This window comes from Leptonychotes weddellii, chromosome 9 (genome assembly GCF_054177405.1).
Source record: "Leptonychotes weddellii isolate Sample4059 chromosome 9, ASM5417740v2, whole genome shotgun sequence".
In the NCBI taxonomy this organism is placed as follows: Eukaryota; Metazoa; Chordata; class Mammalia; order Carnivora; family Phocidae; genus Leptonychotes; species Leptonychotes weddellii.
This window is the reverse complement of record NC_138377.1, coordinates 43,394,812-43,421,101: the sequence shown is the minus strand read 5'-3', so window position 1 is coordinate 43,421,101 and position 26,290 is coordinate 43,394,812. Positions and strand designations below refer to the sequence as shown.

Sequence of the window (26,290 nt, the reverse complement as noted above, 5' to 3'; positions counted from 1 at the left end):
GCATAATACCCTCCATTTCCATCCACATCGTTGCAAATGGCCAAGATTTCATTCCTTTTGATGGCTGCATAATATTCCATTGTATATAAATACCACATCTTCTTTATCCATTCATCTGTCGATGGACATCTTGGCTCTTTCCACAGTTTGGCTATTGTGGACATTGCTGCTATAAACATTGGGGTGCACGTACCCCTTCAGATCACTACATTTGTATCTTTGGGGTAAATACCCAGTAGTGCAATTGCTGGATCATATGGTAGCTCTATTTTCAACTTTTTGAGGAACCTCCATACTGTTCCTCAGTAGTGGAATTGCTGGGTCGTATGGTAGCTCTATTTTCAACTTTTTGAAGACCCTCCATACTGTTTTCCAGAGTGGCTGCACCAGCTTGCATTCCCACCAACAGTGTAGAAGGGGAGAACTCTAAGAATATTATAACAATTTCTAATACCCAGGGAAAAAAACGATACCGTGTCGTATATGAAAGCTTATTTTTAAAGTGTTGCAGCATAAGCTACCCTCAGTAATCTCTCTTTAATGAATCATATACATAATGATGAAAATATTGTATCTGAAATGCAAAAACATTTTTTTTTAAAGATTTTATTTATTTATTTGAGAGAGAGAATGAGAGAAAGAGAGAGCACATGAGAGGTGGGAGGGTCAGAGGGAGAAGCAGACTCCCCGCCGAGCAGGGAGCCCGATGCGGGACTCGATCCCGGAACTCCAGGATCATGACCTGAGCCGAAGGCAGTCGCTCAACCAACTGAGCCACCCAGGCGCCCCGCAAAAACATTTTTAATGCTCAAATTAAGAAATTGTTTGGCATAATTACAGTCACACAATTATTCTACATGTCTAAGTTTATGAAGCAGCAAATGAACAATCAGCAAATATTCACCTACCTGGTCAAAAATTACCACTCCTTTTTCAACAACATTATTTTGCAGAAATAGAAAAATTTATCCTAAAATTTATATGAAATCTCAAGGGACCGTGGATAGCCAAAACAATCTTTTTATTTATTTATTTATTTATTTATTTGACAGAGAGAAACACAGCGAAAGAGGGAACACAAGCAGGGGGAGTGGGAAAGGGAGAAGCAGGCTTCCCGCCGAGCAGAGAGCCTGATGCGGGGCTCGATCCCAGGACGCTGGGATCATGACCTGAGCTGAAGGCAGACGCTTAACAACTGAGCCACCCAGGCGCCCCCCAAAACAATCTTGAAAAAGAAGATTAAAATTGGATGATTCACACTTCCTGATTTCAAAACTTACTACAAAGCTATGGTACTCAAAGTAGCGTGATACTGGCATACAGACAGACATAAGGACCAGCAGAATAGAATAGAGAATCCAGAAGTAAGCCCTTGCATATATGGTCAGAGATTTTTTGGCCTTCAACCAAAAAGATTTCTGACAAGGCTGCTAAGATTATTCAATGGGGAAAGGACCGTCTTTTCAACAAATGGTGCTGGGAAAATGGATATCCACTAGCAAAAAAACAAAGTCAGACCCGAACGCAACACCATATACAAAAATTAACTCAAGATGATCACAGACTTTGTAAGACGTAAAACTATAAAACTCTTACAATAAAGCAAAGCTCATTGACACTAGATTTGGCAATGATTTCTTAAGTATGGTACCAAAGGCACAAGCAATGAAAGAAAAAACAGGCCGGCTGGACTTCATGAAAATTTTAAAATTTTATGCACCAAAAGACAATATCAACACAGCAAAAAGCCCATGGAATGGGAGAAAATATTTGCAAATCATATATCTGATATGGGATTAATATCCAGATTATAACAAAGAGCTCTAAAAACTCAACAATAAAGAAACAAACAACCCAATTAAAAAATGAGCAAAGGACTTAAACAGACAATTCTCCAAAAATGATAAACAAATAAGCACATGAAAAGACGCTCAACATCACTAATCGCTACAGAAATGCAAACAAAAGCTACAATGAGATACCCCCTCACATCCATTAGGATGGCTGCGATAACAAAACAAAACAGAAAAATAACACGTGTTGATGAGGATGTGAAGAAATTGGAACACTTGAACACTACTGGTAGGAACGCAAAATTGTATAGCCACTGCAGAAAACAGTATGGTGGTCCCTAAAAAATTAAAAATAGAATTACCATATGATCTAGCAATTCCACTTCTGGGTATATAAAAAGAATAAAAGCAGGTCTGGAAGAAATACTTGTATGCTCATCCTCATATAGCAGTATTATTCACGATAGCTAAAATGTGGAAGCAACCCAAGTGTCCATCAATATATGAATGGATAAGTAAAATGTGACCTATTCATTCAATGGAATGTTATTTGGTCTTGAAAAGAAGGAAATTCAGACATATGTGACAACTGGATGAGACTTGAAGACATTATGCTAAGTGAAATAAGCCAGCCAGTCACAAAAAGACAAATACTATATGATTCCACTTAAATCAAGTACCCAGAGTAGTGAAAATCACAGACAAAAAGTAAAATGGTGGTTGCCAGGGGCTAGGAGGAAGACCAGAATGGGAAGTTACTATATAATGGATACAGAGTTTAAGTTTTACAAGACGAAGAGTCCTGAAGGTGGATGGTGGTGATGGTAGCACAACATTATCAATGTATTTTATTCCACTGAACTATACACTTAAAAATGGTTTCAGGGGCACCTGGGTGGCTCAGTCGTTAAGCGTCTGCCTGCCTTCGGCTCAGGTCATGATCCCGGGGTCCTGGGATCGAGCCCCGCATTGGGCTCCCTGCTCTGCAGGAAGCCTGCTTCTCCCTCTCCCACTCCCCCTGCTTATGTTCCCTCTCTTGCTGTGTCTCTCTCTGTCAAATAAATAAATAAAATCTTAAAAAAAAATGGTTTCGTTGGTAAATTTTCTGTTATATGGATTTTACCACAATAAAAAACTGGAGAGAAAAAGCTACTACTGCTCTCATTAGAAAACTCTTAGGTTATCGAAATTAACAAAATCGTTTCAGGTTTTACACAGTTATTTTGTTTTCAAAGCAAATTTCTCAGTATTTTTTTTTTTTAAGTAATCTCTACACCCAACATGGGGCTCAAACTCACACCCCAAGATCAAGACTTGCATGCTCTACTGAGCCAGCCACGCACCCCTGTCTGTTTTAAAACAAACAGCTTTCTGTTACAAAGAAGTGTTTAGAAAAAAAAAGGCACTAGGCTAAGACCAGAATTATTAAACGTAACAGCCAGGTTACATCTGACATATAAAATACCATTATCCCAAATATTACGAAATATCTCGCCCCATCAATGAATACTTTCCTAATTAAATTCTCATAAAAGAAGTTCAAATATTTCACTACAACCTTAAAAGAAAATTACTTTAACACCGTCAATGTGCCTTCCAATTTTTGAATGTGCACATTTCAAATTTTATTTAGCAACAAAACTATCACACCAAACTCATCTTTAACTAACAACCTCCAATGGAATTTAATTATAACCATATTGGATATCTTACTGCCCTGACAACAAAGATTTCTTTTTGGAAGAAGGGAAATAAGGAAAAAATATGGAAAATGCTTGTTAAGTCCTATATTTATGAACTACACAAGAAAAGTATTCAAAAATTATCTTGAGAGTTTTAATACATACCAGGCTCCAATTTGATAATTTTTACTGCAGCCAACTCTCCTGTATGAATATTTCTAGCCTAAAATGAAAATAAAAATGTTTTTAAGTTTGTTAATTATATAAAAATTATTTGGCACTAAGTTAATTAGCTGCTTATCAACCATGCTTTTAACAGAATATTTCCAATAAAATGAATATATTCATTTTCTCATTAAAGAAAAATATAGAAAAGACACACACACACAGTTACCTTTCGTCCCACCACTCAAAACTAGCTATTATTTACAATTTTTGTTATACTTCCGCTAAGTCTTTTCTTATACTAGAATTAATATTCTTATTGATTAAAAAAATACTCATGGTTTTTATATATTTTATAAATATAATAATAGATCATTAAGGGAAAATTTAGAAAAACAAGTCATCTGTATCTTACTACCCAGAGGAAAAAAGTTAAATAGAGCATGTGTTTCTTTTTTTCCATGTGTAGATGTGTAAGTGCTTACATGTGTATGTGCGGTAGAAGATAATGCCATCCTACATAGTCTTCTACAATGCTATTTATAATGCTGCATAATTTTCTATTGATGCGAGATAGACTGTATTTCACTAATCTGGTATTGTTGAACATGGAGGGTTTTAATATTATTCTGCAGTTATAAATACAGGGATAAATATATCTTAGCTTCATATCTATCCACAGCCTTATTTCCTTCAGATAAATTCCTAGAAAAGAAACTATTCATTACTTACCAAAAAATCATGGACAGACTGATTTTTTAAAAAGATTTATTTATTTGAGAGAGTGTGCACGAGCGCCGCATATAGCCAAGTAGGGGAAGGGGCAGAGGGAGAGACTCCTCAAGCAGACTCCCGGCTGAGCAGGGAGCCCAAGATGGGGCTGGATCCCATGACCCATGAGTACAGGACCTGAGCAGAAACCAAGAATTGGACACTTAATCGACTGCACCACCCAGGTGCCCCTGGACAGACTTACTGTAATTAGTGCTGCAATGATTATAACTGCAAATATTTTGGCACATACCAGAGTTTATCAGTAAGTCAACCTACAAGTCTATTTGTTAGGTCAAAAGGTGTGTGGATTTTAAATGAAAATATTGCCATAGTGCCCTTTAACAAAACTGTGTGAATTTATATTCTCACCAACCTTGAATGTGAAATCTATATTCGCTAAGTTCTCTTGTAGGTCCAAATTTTAATTCTGTTTTTAAAATTATGAACTTTCTCCATGTTATACATAATTTTAAATGGCTACATAATAGTCCACAAAATCATTCTCCCTTACTGTTAGACATTAAGAATGCTACACATAGTCTTTTCATTATTTAAGATTATTTCTTTCAAATGGATTCCAAGGTTTGAAATTAACTAGGTCTAAGGGTATGAATATGAGCATTTAAGGCCATCAACACATACTACCAAAACAGTCTAAAAGCATTGTACTATTATGTTGTCATTGCTAATATGAATGCTCATTTTCACTACATCCAGTGGCATACCATATGTAGAAATGCAATTTAATACTTTACAATGTCTTTCATTTACTCTATTAGATTCAAATGTAAACTTTCATAATTGGCATAAAAAATAAGGAGTGTATGATAAAACAGCAAAGTAAAATTATACTAATTTGCTGGATTAAACAGGTAATGTTAAAAGAGGGAAAAAGGGAAAATAGAATAATGACCAAGAATGTAGGGAAGATAGCCTTCAAAGGAATACTTTTAGAAATGACATAAAGAAGGTGAGAAAAAGAATAGAATGGGGGAGAGGGATACAAAAGGAAAATCACAAACAGGAAGAAGAGAAAAAGGATTTTCTACAGAAGTCTCACACTTCTACAGAAGTTGTGGTAAGAAGTTCACATTTTCCTGACCTATCATGGTAAATTAGCGTAAGGAGGGGCCTGGAGAAGAGAAAAGACATTTTAACTCTCCTCCCCAATATAATTATCCCTCACCCAAACACAAACACATTTAGAGACATGGAACAGGTCAGCCAAAAGCCTCACACCACAACTACCCTCTCCTCTTTCTTGCCCTTGGACAAAAGAATTATCTGTTGGGCTTAGGTCCTGCCCCAGTTCCTAAGATCTTTCAGCATTTCAGTCCTCCCGTGGGCTATAGAAAAATATGTCCACATAGATTTAGGCTGTCCACTGCTCAACATTTCACATGCCAATGAGATTCTGGCACAGAAAACATGGCCAAAAGTTATAAAATAAGCAGTAATAATTGACCTCTTGTTCAGTGGGTTATAAAATGTGTATTGGAAGACAAATTCCATGATAATGATGCAAATTATATTTGTAATTACTTTACAGTTTGGAGGAACTCTCATATTCATTACTTAATTCTATTTATTTAAACATGAAGACTTAGCTGGTCAAGTTAGGGGACATGCCCAAGGCTATTCTGCTGGCCGGGGGCAACAGATGGGAGTTAGAACCCAGTAACTGTATTCTGATGTCAAGGTTTCACTGCTCCTTTCAATAGATGAGAATTCTGTTTTCCTTTTTTAAATGCAACAGTTACCAGAGAAAAGTTTTAATTTCATAATATTTAATAGACTTCAGGGGTGACTTTTATTGAAAACAGGGTAATGTGCTAATCATATTTTACATTAAATTATTTCCTATGATGACTTTCAATGTAAGAAATTGTGAATTCTTTCATATTTAAGGTCTTAATTTGAGAGATGAATTTGATCCAAGGAAAAATGTTATTATTTTAAATAATCTGGAAAAAGATACCAAATAACAGTCAGTAGTCTTCCAAAATGTTTAAAATCCAACTTACAGGATTCAGAAAAATATCAACTGACAAGACTCAACAATTCTTTTTTTAAGGCTCCTGCATTATAATCTAGCAAACACAATCCACTTTCATCCCTTCATGTCAATACACTTCCTGGTTTTTCCCTCTTTCTGCATTTCTCTAAGTGATAATTTTTAAATTTTTCCCTGGAATCCTATAGAAAACAGAAAAAAAAAATCTATGGATATATAGTGGAAGTTTACATATGGGAAGCAAGATTTAAGTATAAGAGACATAGATGGCCCAAGAAAGTAACATGTATGTACACTCACAAACAGTGACAGTTGAACCATTCAAGGCTCTAAAATTCAGATAAAGAGTGCAATGTTTAACTCATGTGACAGTGACAGATGCTTAAACATCTCCAGCAACAAAATATCTTCAGGGTATTCATTATTCCAGTTTCCCAAGCAAAACAGGCATTAGGGCAATACACCTGCCAGTCACTAGAAACCAAAAGAAAATATGAGCCCACACTTCCCAAATACAGATTATCAAACAAGTGCCAAGAGCATGAAAAGATCTAATATGCTTCTCGACAATATGAAACAATTAATTCTGATTTTAATCAGATTAACCAGAAGCAAATGACTTGGTCTCTAGTTTGAAAACATTGTCCTCATTCTGGTACATTCTCCTTCCCCTGCCCTTCTCCCCTCCACATTAGCCTAGTTAATTCAGATTCCTCCTTCAGAATGCAATTCAGATATCACCTCCTCTAGGAAGTCTTGCCTGACATCCCAAGGCTGAATGAAGTGTGTTCTCTTCTTAGCTCTGGGCAGGATTCTATAAAGAACTATGCCGCAGGTAGATGCTCTATAAATTTGTTGAATGGACAATTATGATTGGAGTAAGGTAATTATCCTCTTTACTTAAAAAATATTAAAATCCTCCACATCTAGGAAGTGCTATGAAACTAATAATATACTGCTTAAATGGTCTTCTTTTATTTATGTTAACTCATTTTCAATTTTTTAAAAAAGATTTACTTATCTGAGAGAGAGAGCGGGCATAAGCCAGTGGGGGGAGGGGCAGAGGGAGAGAATCTTCGACTCCCCCCTGAGCGCGGAACCTGACTCAGGGTTCAATCTCATGACCCATGAGATCATGACCTGAGCTGAAGCCAAGAGTTGGACACTTTAACCAACTGAGCCACCCAGGCACCCCTCATTTTCAATTTTTATTAGTATGCATTAAGTATTTTAGAGAAAAATTTTATTTGTAAAAAATTACAAAATAGTATTTTGTTTTAAAAAATTCAGATATTACAAAATAAGATGACAGTCCCCCCCACCTCCCCCCATTTCATCCCCTGAGGTAACTACTGTTAATAGTTTAGAGTATATCCTTCCAGATTTTTAATTAGGTTGATTCTTTTTTTTTTAATTAATTATTTTAGAGAGAGAGAGAAAGAGATCGAGCGGGGAGGAGGGGCAGAGGAAGAGGGAAAGAGAATCCCAAGCAGATCTCACAACCCTGAGATCATGACCTGACCCGAAACCAAGAGTCAGTGGCTCAACCAACTGAGCCACCCACATGCCCCAATTTGGTTGATTCTTAAGAACACATATACTGACAGTTTGACAGTTTCTTACAAAGCTAAACATAGTGTTACCATATGATCTAGCAATCCCCACTTATCATTTACCCAATTAAGTTAAAAACTTATGTCCACACAAAAACCTGTAGAAGAATGTTTATAGCAGGCTTTATTCATAATCACCAAAACTGGAAATAATCAAGATGTCTTTCAATAGGTAATGATAAACAAACTGTGGTACATCCACACAGTGGAATATTATCTAGTGATTTAAAAAAATGAGCCATCAAGCCATGAAAAGATATGAACCTTAAATGTATACTGCTAAGTGAAAGAAGTCAGTCTAATACCATATGATTCTAACTACGTGACATTCTGGAAACGGTAAAGCTACAGAGAGCAAAAAGGACAATGGTTGCCAGGGGTTTGGGTGGAGAGTGATGAACACGTAAAGCATAGGGGGTTTTTAGGGTGGTGAACTATTCTGTGTGAAACTGTAATGATGGATACACATCATTATGTATCTGTCAAAACCCATAAAACTGTACAACACAACAAGTGAATCTTCAAGTATGGACTATAATAATATATCAATACTGGTTCAATAATTGTAATAAATGTACCACACTGATGCAAGATGTTAATAAAAGGGGAAACCATGGGTATGTGGGTGGCTGGGGGGGGGTAGATGAATGTAGCTCTACATACTATTTGCTTATTCTGTAATCTAAAAATGTACTAAAAAGTAAGTCTATTGATTATTTTTAAAAGACTACACAGAAAACTATTTTAAGTATAGGACACTTTCAGACACATTTAGGAGTCAATTTTCATGATTACAATCAACACAAATATGTTGTTTCAATTTAATAGAACCAAAATAAAGACACAAAGACCAAGGACACCTTGCTGTGTTTGTTTGTTTGTTTTTTTAGAGATTCTGAGGGGCTCAGAAAGAAACAGCTCATTGGAGGATATGAACAACAATTACAGAACCACATAAAATAAAGATGGTATTTTAACATTCAGCTGTACCAGGCAGAAGCCAAAATATATGTAGTAACAGAAGTAAAAAGTAAAGAAAAATAATAAAAGCTAAAACTCCCACTGATAGAACGCTTAAAGGTCAGTCTCCATTTTGAAGACATACTTTCTGTTCTCTCCAAATGAAGAACCGATGGACAAATTTTTGTACTCTGTAATTTTCCAGCTGGATTTTTAAAACAGAAAGCAGTACCAGGCTCTTTTATAATAAAAGGCAAAGAGGCTTTCAGAAAAAAAGATCTAAACAGAGACTTTACAGATTCAATTTACTAAAGAGATCTTTCAGAAATTTAACTATGTAATTTCACACTATAATCCAGAAGAGTCATACATAATACTGATTTTGAAATCCAACTATTCCCTCCAAGTTTAATGCGACATTCTCAAGTATTTTTGTTTTTAACGCACAAGAATTTGAAAATCCTGCAAAAGAAACTAATGGAAGTACCAAAGCACTTGTACAAAAAGGATCTAAATATATTTCTAATTCATAGGTATTTTAGTAGGTTATTGATATTCACTATTCAGACTTAAAAGTATACTAAACACCCAGAACTCTAATAAAATGTTACTATAGCTAATCTCTTATTTTTTTAAAAAGATTTTATTTACTTGAGAGAGAGACAGACAGGAGTGTGCACACGAGCACAAGCAGCAGGGAGGGGCAGAAAGAGAGGGAGAAGAAGACTTCCCCTGAGCAGGGAGCCCGATGTGGGGCTCGATCTCAGTACCCCAAGATCATGACCTGAGCTGAAAGCAGACACTTAACTGACTGAGGCACCCAGGCACCCTGCTTTTCTCTTATTTAACTCTTATTAATTAGGAATTGAAATTACTAGGTGGGGAAAGATAAACTAATAATAAATGGGTCAATGTCACAATAAAATCCATGAAGAGAATAATTTCCAGTTAAATTAAGTTTCTATTCTCATTGCTAATGCATTTCCCCTTAACCTCTTAATATTTCCAAGTCAATTTACTATCAGAGAAGCATTTTAACTCAAACTGTCCAGTCTTGGATTTTTAAATTTATATTAAAAAGTTACTCTTAGAGTTCCACTTGCTCAAAGGTAAAAAAAAAAAAAAAAAAAAAAGTAAAGATGCTGATCTTCCTGATTAAGCCATTTCTATTTCAACAATACCATGCAGCTGCCAGTTTTTTCAGCCATGAACTTCCTCACATGCTATAAAATTTTTAAGGTGACTAAAAATAATTAAAGGAAAAGTCCTGTGTCTCACATTTTACCTACAAGTTTTCAAGAAAGAATAGAAAGATAAGACTTAATAATGAACATTACACCTCTGTCACGATGAAGTTAGAATTTTTTAGAGGAGAATTTTTTAAAATTAGGTCAAAAAATGAAACTGGTAACTAATGACAGTCATCTAAAACCTACGGCAACCAAGACAGTCACCATGAAGGTAAGTGAGCTCAGCCTTTATACACAACTTTACGTTCTTAACATTAGGCCCCTCATCCTATCTCCAATTAACTTCCTTCCATCATATTTTTAGGGTCACAAAACTTTTCTGTAAAGCCAACTGGGGTCACCAGTTTTAAATATGGCCCCTTCCTCCAAAAATATTCTTTAACATAACAACAGAAAATCGAGACTGCTCTGTATTTAACAAGCTATCTCTAGTGGCCAGTGACTATTTCTCAGTCAGGATTATGCATCCGAGATTTAAGAATATGAACTATAATACAAAAGTAGCAACACAGCATCTGTAAGGTTTGAAGAATGCAAAGTACTGGTTCATCCACAAAAAATGTAAACAATTATATCATAGGCTATAAAACCTCTATACCTGCATCTTTATGGAACACTGTTTTTGACTGGTTCATTCACTGAACAAGTATTACTGACTATGCACCAGGTACTGTTGTTGATATTGGAGATTTAATTAAACAAAAAAGTTCCTGTCTTCCAAGGCTTTTAACAGTTGGAGAGAGAGAAGTAAACAGTAAATACCATACATTGTGACAAGTGCCCTCAAAGGTGATAAAAGACAACATAGGTGATAAAAGGTGATAAAGGTATCACAAAGGTGATAAAAGACCCCATTCAAAGTTGGCTGGAGAAAGCTTCCAAGAGAAAGTAAATCTAAACTGAGACCTGATGAGAGACCTTGGGGTTGCGGGAGAAGCATGGTAGTGGTGGTGGTGGTAAGTGATTACGGCAGAATTCCAGGCAACAGTGTAAAGATAGGAGAAAACACGGGCATCTCAAAGAAGTAAAATTATCTCGTGTTAAGGGAACTTAAGAGTGTAAAGAAGGGAATGGTGAGACATAAGATTCCTCTGCAGCTCAAGACAGACTGTCTCATCCACTGTTCTCTTGTAGCTACCATCTACTAACTTCTTGGTCACCCCCTCCTTGTTCATTAAGATTTTATAGCCTCTGGTTCACAGTCATCTTCTCCACCTCTTCTCTTGCCTCTAAAGGAAGTCTTTAGAGACTTCATCCTCCAGATCTACTTCCTAACTTTTCATTCCTTGACCTCCTATCTGAATCTTGATTTCAAACACTGTTACTTCCTGCTGATGACCTATCCTTTCAGTTCACTAGTCCTTCCATTCTTATGAAAGTATTCCCCTATGGCTACCAATTACGTCTCAATTCCTCACATTCCCTTAACTTTCAGGGTTCCATGGTCAATCACTCCATTTACAGTCACTCTCTTACACTCTCTTACTTCTTTCCCATCTTCCCATGTATCACACTTGCCTGGCAAGATCCTAATCTGATTAAACCCAATCATCCACTCATTCCATATTGGTATTGAATAGCTAGCTAGCTAAATGCTGCTGGAAATGAATTTAAAATAATGTTAACTGGTCTTATTTTGAAATCATAACACAAATTTCAAACTACAACTTCTCCACTAGGAGAAGGTGATTTTCCACTCTTCATAAGGACTATTTTACTCCCTTCTCTTCAAACCTTCAATAATGCCTCAGCCTCTTTATTACTCCATCTTTTCTTAACTATCCTGAGTGATGATGGAATTTCAGTTTTTCTTTATCTAACATTCTCCTATGTAGTCCTATGGCTTTAACAACCATCTCCAGGACAAATCTCTCCTTACTCAGCTCCAGGTTCCTAAATCCATGGAAACCTGACAGGCATCTCAACTTTAACAAGTCTAACACAGAACACTAAATTATCCCTGCTCCATAAATCCATTCATTTCCATATCTTCCCAATCTAAATAAAATTAATTGTATCCATTCAGTTGCTTAAATCCAAACCCAAGATCATTCTTCATTTCTTTCCTTTCACATTCTTTACATCTGATATATAAGCAAATCCTGATGGCTTAAAAATATAAATCAAATCCATTCACTTCCCTTTACCTCCTCTGTTATACTCTAGTTCAAGCTTGTCTCCATTACAAACTGGTAAGTTAATTAATGTGAAATGCAAAGAAACAGCAAGCCTAGCATAACCCCTAGTTTCTGGACTGCACAACTGAGTGGACAGTGTGGTCCCATTCACTACAAAGACAAACAAAGAAGATGAACACATCTTATGGGGCAAGACAGGAAGATAGTGAAGGGGCATAGATGAATGGCTCAGACTTGAACATATTTAAATTTTAGGTTCCAATGGAAAACCAACTAGTGATACCCTATAAGCCATTTAATAGATAGCTCCTGAAGTTCAAGAGCTAACCTGGACTGGAGACAGATTTGGGCACTATCAACATGCCTGAATCCAAGCCAGGTAGTTAAGATTACTTAGGAAGAATATGGAGAATAAGAAAAGAAAGTCAAGAATAGAATGTAAAAAAAATCACCCACATTTAAGGAATAGTGAAAATAGACAAAACCAAAACCACTCCAGAGATACTGTTCTATTAGAAGCCCAGTTTGGAGAAATTCCTGGAAATCATCTAATTCAACGTCGTCTAAAAAAACAATTCTCTTCTACTTTGTAGCGGTAATTTAGCCAATCTGATACATTCATTTTTAGGATAACTTTAGTTGTATAAAGACTTTTTTATGATAAGCAATATCTTCTTTCCTATAATTTCTCCTCAGTGGTCCTAGTTTTGGACTGTGAGATAATACTGACTTAGCATATTCCTCCTACTGTGACCAATTTCAGATATCTAAATTTATTAATTTATTAAGTATTTATTGAGTCCCTATGGCAGTCAGGGTCTAGGTTCTAATTTTAACCCTGTTCAGATAAAAAAAATAAAAGCTGGGGTGCCTGGGTGGCTCAGTCAGTTAAGCATCGGATTCTTGGTTTTGGCTCAGGTCATGATCTCAGGGTCCTGGGATAGAGACCCACGTCGGACTCTTTGCTTGGTGCAGAGTCTGCTTGTCCCTCTCCCTCCCCCTCTGTTCTTTCCCCCACTTGTGTTCTCCCTCTCAAATAAATAAAATATATATATGTGTGTATATATATACACATATATATAGAAGCTTCTTTGTAACTACAGACAAACATCCAATCCCTTCAAAATGCCACATATAGTTTCCAGACCGTTCCTACCATTCTCGTTACTATGTACTTTGACTAAGTGCTCCAAGTCTGATGTCCAACAAAAATGATAGCAGTTATAACACTAGACTCATGGCACTAAAGGGGACTTCTTTTTTTGAATTTCTATAAAGTTATGATACTTTTAAAATTTAAAAATAAATGTCTAAAGTGTTATATTCAAAACAGAATGGAATACCTTATCCTCTGACAAGAGCAAAGTGCTTCATTTTATTTCTCTTATGAATCCTTTTAGTAAAAAGGGAGGTTATAAACACTAGACATATTAAATATGTAAATTGTTATATGAATTTCAAGAAACTACTTCCAGTAAGACTTAAATTTATGGGAACAAAATATAATAAGGGTGGAGTCACTTAGGGCATAACCTCCACATGAAAATTTAAAATAAAGATTAGTCATTCATTGTTTTAATATTTTTTTTCATTGAGCACAACCTATGCATCAGATACGTCAGATATGAGGGTAGTATTGCTGGAGTAAGAGCAAAGAATTACAAAGATGTACCTGCTCTGTTTGAGTTTCAATGGGACAGATTACAGATAGCACCTAAAAAGGAACTGATTACTTCTGAACATACTATGTCCATATTGTTTAAATAAGTTAAATGACCACTTGTCAAGGATAGGGTTTGGGATTTTTGCACTGCGTGAGAAGTCCCTGCCAACTCACAAATTCCTTAATTTTTATGGAGTATTTCCAAGCTGCCTTCCATACAGTTGTACAAGTTTAGACAGGTGCTCCTGCTGCCACAGGAGACTGCAGTGCAGCGTTCCCCTGCAGACATATTCCCAGGCAGACATATTCAGAGCCTGAAGCCTTCCTGTTAAGGTTACTCTACATCTGTCCACATGACTTTCTCAGGACACACTAAAGCCTCAGCCTGTTAGGACACTTACTTGCCTGTGAAAAGCATTTTCCTAACCCTTTCTTAGAAAAGATTGATTTTATTAAAAGGAGAGTTCCATCCAAAAGATTACTTAAATTGAATTATCTGGATGTCCTAATGGCAAAGAAAAAGGAAGAAAGAGCTTAAGATTAAAATAGGGAACCACTGTTGGTGGGTTCAACACTTCTGAGGAATAATTAGTCAAAATTCACTAAAATTTCAAAAAGCTTAGAAAATTGAATTCTAGAAATTTACTTAAAGAGTTTTACTTTTTTTTTAAGATTTTATTTATTTATTTGACAGAGAGAGAGATAGCGAGAGCAGGAACACAAGCAGGGGGAGTGGGAGAGGGAGAAGCAGGCTTCCTGCCGAGCAGGGAGCCCGATGTGGGACTCGATCCCGGAACCCTGGGATCATGACCTGAGCCGAAGGCATACGCTTAACGACTGAGCCACCCAGGTGCCCCAAGAGTTTTACTTTTGTGTTAAGAATTTGTTCAAGGACACTAATCACAGCATTGCTTATAATAAGGAAATCCTGGAGACAATCTACTTGTTCAACAATAATGGATTAAAAATTGTATAATGAGGCCAAAAATCTAAGCAAAACAGATGTAAGTCAAAAAAATTTTTTTTAAATTGTAAAATGATACAAGGAAATAATATACAAATATAAAATGTATATTTTCACTAACATAAAAAGTTGTTTGTGATATACTGTTAATGAAAAAATCTTCATTATCATATATATAGTATATATTGTATATTATATATGTGCTTATATATATTATGATTTATGTATATACCCTCAATATTATCTTTTAAAAGTATACAAAGATATAAACAGCAATGTTTATCTTTTGGTAAAGAAGATATAGGTAATTTTTCATTTATTCCTATATCATAGTTTTCTAAAATTAACTCATATTACTTAAAATGTATTTTAAAAATAAAAGGTAGGAAAGAAGGCTATTTATGCCTAGGCAAGGAAGAGAGGCAAAACCGGAAGGCAAGTCCTACCCGTGGATCTATGCTACTGCCGAAATAATAACAGGAAATTATTCCTGGAAAAAAACTGGTAGGGAACCAAGCATCTTCATCATCTAATACAATTAATAGCTAAAAAGCTTAAATTGTAAAAGTTGTGGGACAGCTGGGTGGCTCAGTTGGTTCAGTGGCTGACTCTTGATTTTGGCTCCTGTCATGATCTTAGGGTCCTGGGATCAAGCCCCACAGCGGCTCCGCCCTTAGCTGGGAGTGCTAGAGATTCCCTCTCCCCCTCTGCCCCTCCCCCACTGCATGCATGCTCCCTCTTTTTTTCTCAAATAAAAAATTAAATAAATCTTGGGCGCCTGGGTGGCTCAGTTGGTTAAGCTACTGCCTTCAGCTCAGGTCATGATCCCAGGGTCCTGGGATCGAGTCCCGCATGGCTCCCTGCTCTGCAGGGAGCCTGCCTCTCCCTCTCACACTCCCCCTGCTTGTGTTCCCTCTCTCGCTGTGTCTCTCTCTGTCAAATAAATAAACAAAAATCTTTAAAAAAAAAAAAAATGAAAAAAAAAATTAAATCTTTTTTAAAAAAAGATTTTATTTATTTATTTGAGAGAGAGAGACAGAGAGAGCATGAGCTGAGGGAGAGGCAGAAGAAGACTCTCTGCTGAGCAAGGAGCCTGATGCAGGGCTTGATCCCACAACCCTGGGATCATGACCTGAGCCGAAGTCAGACGCTTAAGCAACTGAGCCTCCCAGGTGCCCCAAAATAAATAAATCTTTAAAAAAAAAAAAAAGAGGGGAAGAAGGCACAGCTCACCTAAAAAAGGAGGTGCATGTGTGTGAGAAGTAACAGAGTGGTTCACAAGATAATGCTAAAAGTCACATCCTTCTCAGGCAGCCCTATTTACCTTAAATTGGATAGAAGCACACAGAAGTAACTACTTAATGATAACTGCCTGAAATAATTAGTATTTTATTTTAATTTATAATAGCATTACACAATACAGTCTATGGGACTCAGTTAATCTAGATAACAATAACCGTAAGTTTAAAGTCCAGACAAAATGAGGGCAAGAGAAGGCACAATAGAAGAGTGTCCCAACAACGAAGAAAAAGGACAGATTCTCTTTTTAGTTATTTACATTGTAGGGTGACTATGAGCTGAGTCATCTCCATAGTAAAGGCAAATCAACCCTGGGTTCTGATTTGGAAAATATGAGGGTAAGAGTAATGACGAGAAGGGGTAACAGGAAAAAGTCTCTTAAAAATTAGTGCCGCAAACTGAAGTTTATATGCACGTTCAAATCTGTCCAAAAAAATCCCTCATCTCTCAGCGAGGAGCGAGGCCACCAAGTTTCATCTGACTGTAATTTGTTCAGAGCTTATTATGTGGTAAGCAATGTGTTAAGGGCTGTGTGTGCCCCAATGAATTTAAAGATACAGTCGCCAGGCAGCTGAGAATAGTGGAAATAACAGAGATTACAGAGTCAGAAAATCTGGATTCAAAACCTCATAGTGCCACTTACTCACAGTAAGATCTAGGACAAATAGTAAGTTTTTTCTTGGGTCAACCAGAGATGATAATATACCTGTCCCTACTTCATTGGATTATTGTAAGAAACAAATAATATACTGATTATGAAAGAGCTAAACAAACATTAGTCACTCTTAGTCACTTTAATCCAACTTTATTTTTGTAAAAATGTTGGAAGGTGGGGGCCGATATGATTCATGGGCCCAAACACCTCCAAGGATAGATCAGGCTATCTGCCTGGCTTCCCAATTCATCTTCTCAAAATCTCAGTGGAAGATGATGACATTTAACAGAAATAAAGATCTGTTCGACCTAAGTTCATCTTGCCCTTTACAGAGAGTTATCTACACTAACTTAAATAGTACTTCACATAACTGGAGAGTAATAGCCAATGTACGATTAGTCCAGTGCAGCCGAGTGAAAGTGCCTGCTCCAATTAATATGAACTTGGACTAGGTTCTCAAATTGACAACAAAGCCCTGAAAATACAAGTTATCACTTGTTAATAACCTTCATGTTTCTCTTCCTGTATATTTGGTCTGAAACCACAATTTAAAGCTGAGAAATGAAACTTTTATAAATTTTGAAAGCAAAAGCAGAATAAGAAATCTAAATCAATCTGCAATCTATCCCATTTGTCTTTATCAAAAACACTGGAAATGATGGTTAAAGTGAAAATGCTGAACCTAAGTAATAAAAACAACAAAAACACTAAAATGTATTATAAGCCTAAGGTGAAGGCTATATCCACAAGTTAATTCTGAAACTAGAATTTATACACCTGCACCAGTGATTTGTAGACATATAAATAAAACACCAGACTGTTTTATGTCTACCTTCACCAAGATGAAAGTATTTTAAAGACTTCTTTTATAGTTTTCACAACATTTCTATGAAGGTAGAAAAGAGTTTTTAAATAATTTGCCTTCAGTCATAGTCCAGAGCTTCATATCTACAACCAGAACCATGTTCTTTTTTTAGGCAGTCATAAAATAAGCCTATTTCTGCACAGTAAGAAATACTAAATTAAGATTTAACCAGGGGCGCCTGGCTGCCTCAGTCAGTTAACTGTCTGTCTTCGGCTCAGGCCCCACTTTGGGCTCCTTGCTCAGCGGGGAGCCTGCTTCTCCCTCTCCCTCTGCCTACCACTCTCCCTGTTTGTGCTCTCTCTCTGTCAAATAAATAAAGAAAATCTTTAAAAAAGAAAAAGATTTAACCAGATGATTTATAAAATAGTAAACATCCGTAATAGTACACTTCATCCTAATAACACACTTTATTTTCACAGTAACCTTACACAGTATTTAACATAACATCTAATTAACTTTTAATAAGATATCCACTAGCTTAATAAAACATGTAATTTTAAATACGATTTTTGAAGCACAGTCCTTATTTTTTGCTGTTAACCTATTTTTGCAAATTATTCACTCTCTCACACTACCATGAAAACCCAATAATCTCTTATGCCATACTACCAGGGCACAGAAAGGACAGTATATTCAAACGAATGGTATTACTATCAAAAAAGGAGAGAAAGTAGGTGATGTTTTGATATCAAATGTCAGAGAGATAATAAACAGCATATACATCCATTTTCTATCACCTTCATATTTGGGGCCATTAGGCATGCCTACTTATTAGCATTTAAAGATTAGAGATCACTAGTAGAGAGAGACATAGTAGAGGCAGCTACATATTTGCTTACAAAATCATGCTTTTGAAAAATTACATAGGAATGGGTAACACCTCCAACAGATGAACTTAATTTAATTAAAATCACAATGATCTGTACTCTTGCACCAGCCAATAAGATGGGATGATGGCAACGACTATGTCTTGGTTCGAATTCCTCACCTTAAGCTTACAATTTAACTGTAGTGATAAGGTCAGGTGATTCAGTAAGACAGACATTTAAGACTTCTGATTACACAGATATCCACATAGCTAAGTCCCTCATTTGCTTTAAGTCTTGGCTCAAATCTAACCTCAATGAGGCATACCCTGATGATCCTCATATAATTCCCCAACTGCCCCCCATCCCACCCTGGCGATCCTGATCCCCCTTAACCTGTTCAACGTTTCCTTCTTTTCTTATCTTTAATCACCTACTAACATATACACAACTTATCTATTATGTTTATCGTCTCTCCCTCTACTAGAATGTAAGTTCCATGAGAGCAAGAATCTTTGTCTACTTTGTTCACCTATGTACCCCAAGGCCCCAGTACAGTGTCTGGCACATAAGAAGTCCTCTAAATATTGGTTGAATGTTAAATACCCCTTTCCACCCTGTCATCACCCTGCTCCATTCCAGCTCCCCATTCATCAGTGTGCCTCATCTTAACCATACAGTAGGGAAACAACTGGGGCTGGTAATCAATGGAGGCTCTACTTGAGAGAGGAAGAGGGAGAGAAAAAAAGGAGGGAGGGTAGAAAAAAGGGAGGGAAGTAAGCTTTAAAAGTATTCCCTATCTAAGTCCCTAACAATCCCATCCTAAGTTTTTGTCTTTAGTCTTTCTCAATTTTCAATTCCTCCCAAATTCTTTGTCTTGTTTTCATTCCCTGTGGAATTCCTTCTCTAAATTCAGCAACACTCCTGGTCACTGGGTAATAAACAATCCTGAAGAATAATAACTGAAAAGCTGTAATCAGCCTCAGTGGAAGGAAAAAAACAGAAATAGTGGAAGAAACATCTGTGTGTCTCATTGCTTCTTCCTTTCACAGTTACACTGCTTCAAGGAGGGGTCTACATTCCCTCTACTTCCTTACTTACCATTTATACTTCAACAATTTTGCTTTTTAACACATTTATTCTATTTTTAATTCAAGGATAGCTGACAGCGTTACATTAGTTTCAAGTACACAACAGTGATTCAACAACCCTATTCGTTATGCTATGCTCACAAGTATAGCTACTGTCTGTCCCCATACAACACTATTACAATACCACTGACTATATTCCCTATGCTGTACCTTTCATCCCTATGACTTATTCATTCCATAACTGGACACCTGTACCTCCCACTTCCCTTTACCCATTCTGCCCATCCCCCTACCCCTTGCCCCCTCCCTGCTGGCAACCACCAGTTGTTCTCTGTACTTATGGCTCTGTTTCTGCTTTTTCTGTTTGTTCATTTGTTTTGTTTTTTAGATTCCACATATAAGGGAAATCATATAGTATTTGTCTTTCTGATTTATTTCACTTAGCATAATACCCTCTAGGTCCATCCATGTCATCGCAAATGGCAAAATTTCATTCTTTTTTTGGCTGAGTCATATTCCACTGTATATAGCTATACCACATCTTCTTTATCCATCCATCTATCGATGGACACTTGGGATGCTCCCATATCTTGGCTACTGTAAATAATGCTGCAATAAACACAGGGATGCATATATTTTTTTGAATTAGTGTTTTTGTTTTCTTTGGGTAAATACCCAGTAGTGGAATTACTGGATCATATGGCATTTCTGTTTTTAATTTTTTGAGGATCCTCCATACTGTTTTCCACAGTGCCTGCACCAAATTACATTCTCACTAACAGGGTGAGAGGATCCCTTTTCCTCCACATCCTCGCCAACACTGGTTATTTCTGGTCTTTTTGATACCAGACATTCTGACTGGTGTAAGGTGATACTTCATTGCAGTTTTGATTTGCATTTCCTTGATGATTACTGATGTTGAATCTTTTGCTCTTAATGAACCCTTTCGACTTTTATTTGTATGACCACTACGTTGCTCACTCCTTCAAAATGTATTTATTGAGCACATACTATCTGGTAGGCACCATGCTAGGCTAGCTGATCCAATGGTAAACACAAGGTCCCTGTTCTCATGCAGTTCGAATAGAGGAGGAAGACTGACAGCAACAATGACATGTGAAAAATGATGAGTATTAGGGTAAGAAATCATACAGCAAACAGATATGACCTTATCTAAGGGACAGAAAAGGCCTCCTTGAAAATGCAATGCTTAAACCCAGGGGCGCATGGGTGGCTCAGTCGGTTAAGTGACCAACTCTTGATTTTTGGCTCAAGTCATGATCTCAGGGTGGTGAGATTTAACCCCTCTTCAGGGTCCATGCTCAGTGGGGAATCTACTTGAGATTCTCTCTCTCCCTCTCCCTTTGCCCACTGCCCTGCTTGTGTGCTCTCTTTCTCTCAAATAAATAAACAGATCTTAAAGAAAAAAAACCCAAAGATAGAGGAGAAAGAAGAGGAAGAGAATTCTAAGAAAAGGAAATAGTACCCGCAAAAACGTAAAGGACAGAACGTACAGTGAATATAAGGAACTGAATAAAGTTCAGAACGGTTAGAACGTCAGGATAGGCAGGGCCTTAAAGTGTATATTATTTTAAGGCTTTATTCCATGGATAAGAAGAATAAAGGAGGAATGACACAAAACTTCAGATTTATAATTTCTGAAGATCAATATATTTTCCTTATTGCAGTCAGAACAGAAGGGAAAAAGAATGGATGCAGGAGATGATAGAGATGAGCTCTATGTAAAGAACTTCCTCATCCCTCTTTGTTCCTTCTCAGACACCTTCAATATATCATTTTCTTCTGCCCCCACTCTAACAGTACAGCATTTCCTCTACTCTCCTATAAACTCTCTTGGGTGACCTCACCTATATTTCATAGGTACCAGCCCATAAAGTGATGATGACTCCCAAACCTGTATCCCCAGTTCATCTCTCAAGGCCAGAGCTAGATTTCCTACCATCTATTAGACATACCCACCAATGCAATGCCATATGTCTAAAACGAGACACAAGATCCAGACCCACACATTTAGTATTTTCTAATTTTGTTGATGGCAGCAATATTATCACCCAAGTCAGAATTTTAAATGCCACTGATTACTTGATCAGGTAATTCTGATCATCTTCTAAATATGACTCAAATCCATCCCTTCCTTTTATCTCCAGTTCCAGAACCTAAATTTAGGCTTGCATGAACTCTCATTTGGATTATTCAATAACTGGTCTTTATACTTCCAGCAACTGTACCTAATCCATCCTCTACAACATGAGAGATTCTCTTCTTCAGTGTCTCTTCAGTTTATAGGAAAAAATCCAAATTCTTTGACATGACATATAAGGTCCATTATCTGGCCCTTTTCTTCCAGAAAATAGCCCGTGTTCTCCATCTATGACATCTCTGCTATATTTGGTCACACCAAATCTGCAGATGCAGATTCCTCAAAATTCATCATGGTTTCTCAAGATGCCAGGTGTTTGCATCCACTATTCCCATAGCCTGAAATATCTTTCCCATCTTGTCCACCTGAAAATCACTCTGCATTCTTTTACAATTCAGGTAATGCCCCTTCCTCTGTTAACCCTCCCTAGTTCACATCAGAGTTCTTTCTCCTCTCCTCCCTTCCCCTATTCCCAGGAAAAACAGAATTAGGTATTTGACTTCACTTCTACTATGGCACTTCCACTATTATAACTGTTTACATGTCTGTTTTCCTGACTAAATTATAAGTTCCTTGTTGATAGTGTACTTTTTCTTTCTTGTATCTCCCTCCCCATACCTTAACATCCAATTGGTATCCAATAAATATTTCCAGAATAAATTAATCTTGGGTCACCTGGGTGGCTCAGTCGTTAAGCGTCTGCCTTCGGCTCAGGTCATAATCCCAGGGTCCTGGGATTGAGCCCTGCATTGGGCTCCCTGCTCAGCGGGAAGCCTACTTCTCCCTCTCCCACTCCCCCTGCTTGTGTTCCTTCTCTTGCTGTGTCTCTCTCTGTCAAATAAATAAATAAAATCTTAATAAAAAAAAAAAAGAAGAAGAAATGAATCTATACAATGGGATCCTGAAATATGCGTCAAAATGCCTCAAGTCATTCCAGAATTGTGACTTCTGGCTTAAGGGAGAGAAAAGGAGGATATATATAAAAGAGGGATTTGTCCCAGTGGACCCAGTTCATCCAGCACCCAGAAGAACCCATGAAAGTTTTAAAACTACATGACAAAGATTTCCATATAAATTATACATTATTTATAATTGCAAAAAAATTTTTCTAACTGAAAACAAATATGAACCTTAGAATGAGTCACCAAATGAGTGTTTGTTCAATAGATCATTTAAAAATGGTATTTTTGAAGAATATTTAATGACCAGGGAAAATGCTAGCCATTCCTATTCAAGTAGAAAAAAAAGATATACATTGTGATCCTTGTTTTATAAAAGCCATTTTTAGAAACATATTGGTTTAAAAACAGGAAAAGAGCCTGAAATAAACTATATTGAATTATTAACTGTGTTATCTCTGGGCAATTTTCTATAACTAATATCATTCAACAAATACTTATTGAGTATCTATCTCTCACACAGTGATGAACCAGAGACATCTATTCCTTCCCTCCTGTAGCTAGACATGTCATACTTGTATAATCAATCAGAAAAAGCATGCAGGTTAGAAAAAAAATACATGGGTTTGCCCACTCTGAATTTATAGCCCACAAAAGTAAAAAAAAAAAAAAAAAAAAAAGATTCTTAGACCTTCTCTGGAATAGAGGTTGGGAACAATTTTGATTCAAATATTTTGATAAAGACCACCTCAATGGCTTGTATTGTTAATTATAAACTGTATCATGATACTATAATTGTCTAGATCATTTGACATGTCTAGTTCTTCTGTGGACAGAAGGTAGTGAAAACACTAAATCTCCAGACTTCCTCTTCCTGTTGGCAGATTTAAATATTAACATTAATTACAAATAAAATTTACTCAGCTGAAATTTAATCCTTCACCCATCTTCCACCTCATTTCTTTTTTTGTTTCTTTCCCCTCTACCATTTCCTGCTCTTGCTCTATTTATCTAAAAGAATTCTTATCTTTTCAACCAGGGAATAGCCAGTTCAAGATTGAACTCTCCCCTACTAGAGATTCTCAGTGAAGACAGGAGCTTCAGAGGGGATCTGTGTTTTTGAAGAGCATATATATAATTCACAAAGAGTCTCAAAGCTGTAGTCCTTTTAAAGCTCCTGCTTCATAAGATACTTGCTTTTCCTGGTAAGAATAAAATCCTGCTCCAGACAGTTGCTATAGTTGTAATATTTATTTAAAAAAGTAGATAATACCCGACTAGAAGAGCAACTAACTTACCTTCATTATTCTTCACTGTTATTATTTTACTAGTTTATATCACCAACTGAAAATACTTCTAAAGCTTCCAAGGATTTTCAGCTCATCAGAAACACAGTGATAAACAGCAAAATTACTCTAACTGCTCTGAGCTTCAAAACTTCAGCACTACATTCTGAATGTTACATGTTTTTAGATTTATAAAAGTAAATACAAGCTGACACAATTCTGTAGGATTTAGACAGCTGAAAATGGGTATGCTATGAAATAGTTTTCCAGAAACAATTTTCCTCGAGAACTCAATTAAAATTTGTACAAAAAATACATAGGATATAATAGGCATTACATATTAACACAGAGTATTAAGTGCTAACTTAATGTTGTGATGTCAAAAGAATATGTCCAGACAACTAGGCGATAGAATTACTGAGAATTATTCATTCATTCATTCATCAAATTTTTAGCACTTACTCTGCACCAGGCATAATTCCAGGTACTGTTAGTGATAGAGAAATGAAAACAGATAAAACTCCTGCCCTCATGGAGTATGTTAGTGGATTGAAAAAGATAATAAACAAGAAAAAAGGAAAGATTATGTTACATGGTGATTACGTGCAAAGAAAAAAAAATAAATCAGGAAAAAAAGATGGAGGGTTTAGCAAGGAGAGAGGGGAGAAGTCATGGCTGTCAGAGGAAAAACATTCTGAGCAGAGGAAATAGCAAGAACAAAGACCCAAAGGTAGGAAGATGCTTATTATATTTAAGGAAGAGCAAACAGGTCAGTGTGGCTAGAACAGAATGAAGAGGGGAAAGTAATAGATGAGGGGGGAGAGGTAAAACAGCTAGGGCTTCCTGGAGGAGCCTATGAGGAAGGTTTTCATGGATAAGTAAGACAGCAACATTTGAAAAGGGGGGGGTGGAAGGTGATTCCAGGTAATTAGAACAAAGGAAAACAAGAACCAGGATTTTGAGGATGTTTAGGAATCAGAGGCTGACCAAGAATGGAATGAGTATACATGTGAATGTGAGAGAACATGAATGTGGTGAGGAAGGAGATGGGGCAGGGTGGAGGGGGTAGATGATGTATGATAAATATTCAGTCATTGACCCTCTGTTTAGGAGCTGTGGAAGAGAGACACAGGGCAGGGAGGCACCAGGGTCAAAGACAAACATTAGCCTTCCCTTTAACACAACCCTTTGCTTTTCCTGGCAAGAATAAAATCCTACTCCAGAGAGTTGCTTTAGTTATTATATTTATTTAAAAAAAAAAAAAAGGTGGATTATTTTGAGATTTTTGTGGGGAAAACACTTTAAATTTTCTTGTAGTAGGGAGAAGAGAAAATATACAAGAACTGGAATTTAGACTATTTTGTTAACATGAACTGAATTGAACTGATCTAATACATAGTGAATCATAAGATGAAAATGACTAAAAAGTAGGACTGAGAAGGCAAAATAGGAATTTCAACTTTTTAAAGCGCCTTCCACAAAATGGCTAATTCATGGCTAAACAATGAAGAGTTAATTACCTCTAATTCTACATAAAGAGGATTCTGTTTTTATTATCCACTTTGAATTCAAAGGTATTCACAGGGCAAGAACTGGGACCTTCCTCCTAGTTCAACATCCCATACCTAGAACAGTGCCTACAAAGAAGATTCAAATGCCCTTTTAATGAATAAAAAGCCTACCCATCACAGTCCATTTCAGTCAAATGACACAGTGCTAGAGTTGTCATATACCACCTTGAATCATTATTATTAATGGAATAATAAAAGCAGAAAAAGAGAAAAAAGGGATGTTTTCTTTCCATTTTGCCATCTGTGCAATACAACGACATACCCCAGAGGAGTCGACAGTAAATTACCCATATGACAGAAGACCATTTCAGCTATATACAGGACGTTTGGAATAATGGGATATATATCATGATTAAATCCAGTAAACAAAGCTGTTGCAAAAATCAAAGGAAATTTCCCTTAATATAGCCATATGAATTGCATTAACGCTCCTTTTGAAATAGAAAACAAAAAGCATAAAGCAATCTGAAACAATCTCTTTCCTTTTAATCCTTCAAGAACTCAATGGATTTAGGGAATTCAGTTTGCTTCTCTATAACTCTTCTTTAATCCCAAATTAACAGTACCTTACCCTCCCGTTTGTCTCAAATAATGCGAAAGAACACAATTAAAAACACAACAGCTCTTATCCCCTCTTGGTC

At 36.5% G+C, this 26,290-nt stretch overlaps 1 protein-coding gene across 4 annotated transcripts in view; it reads right to left on the bottom strand.

The window, feature by feature from the left end:
* Positions 1 to 26,290, bottom strand: part of MAP4K5 (mitogen-activated protein kinase kinase kinase kinase 5) — a 109,538-nt gene that overhangs the window by 82,018 nt on the left and 1,230 nt on the right. For 3 of the 4 annotated variants that reach the window (XM_081830539.1, XM_031025696.2, XM_081830540.1), the window contains exon 3: positions 3,641 to 3,698. The exons of the other annotated variant lie outside the window; for it this stretch is intronic. In XM_081830539.1, coding sequence (XP_081686665.1) covers positions 3,641 to 3,698 — 58 coding nt within the window. The remainder of the gene's footprint in view (positions 1 to 3,640; positions 3,699 to 26,290) is intronic. 4 annotated transcript variants of the gene reach the window in all.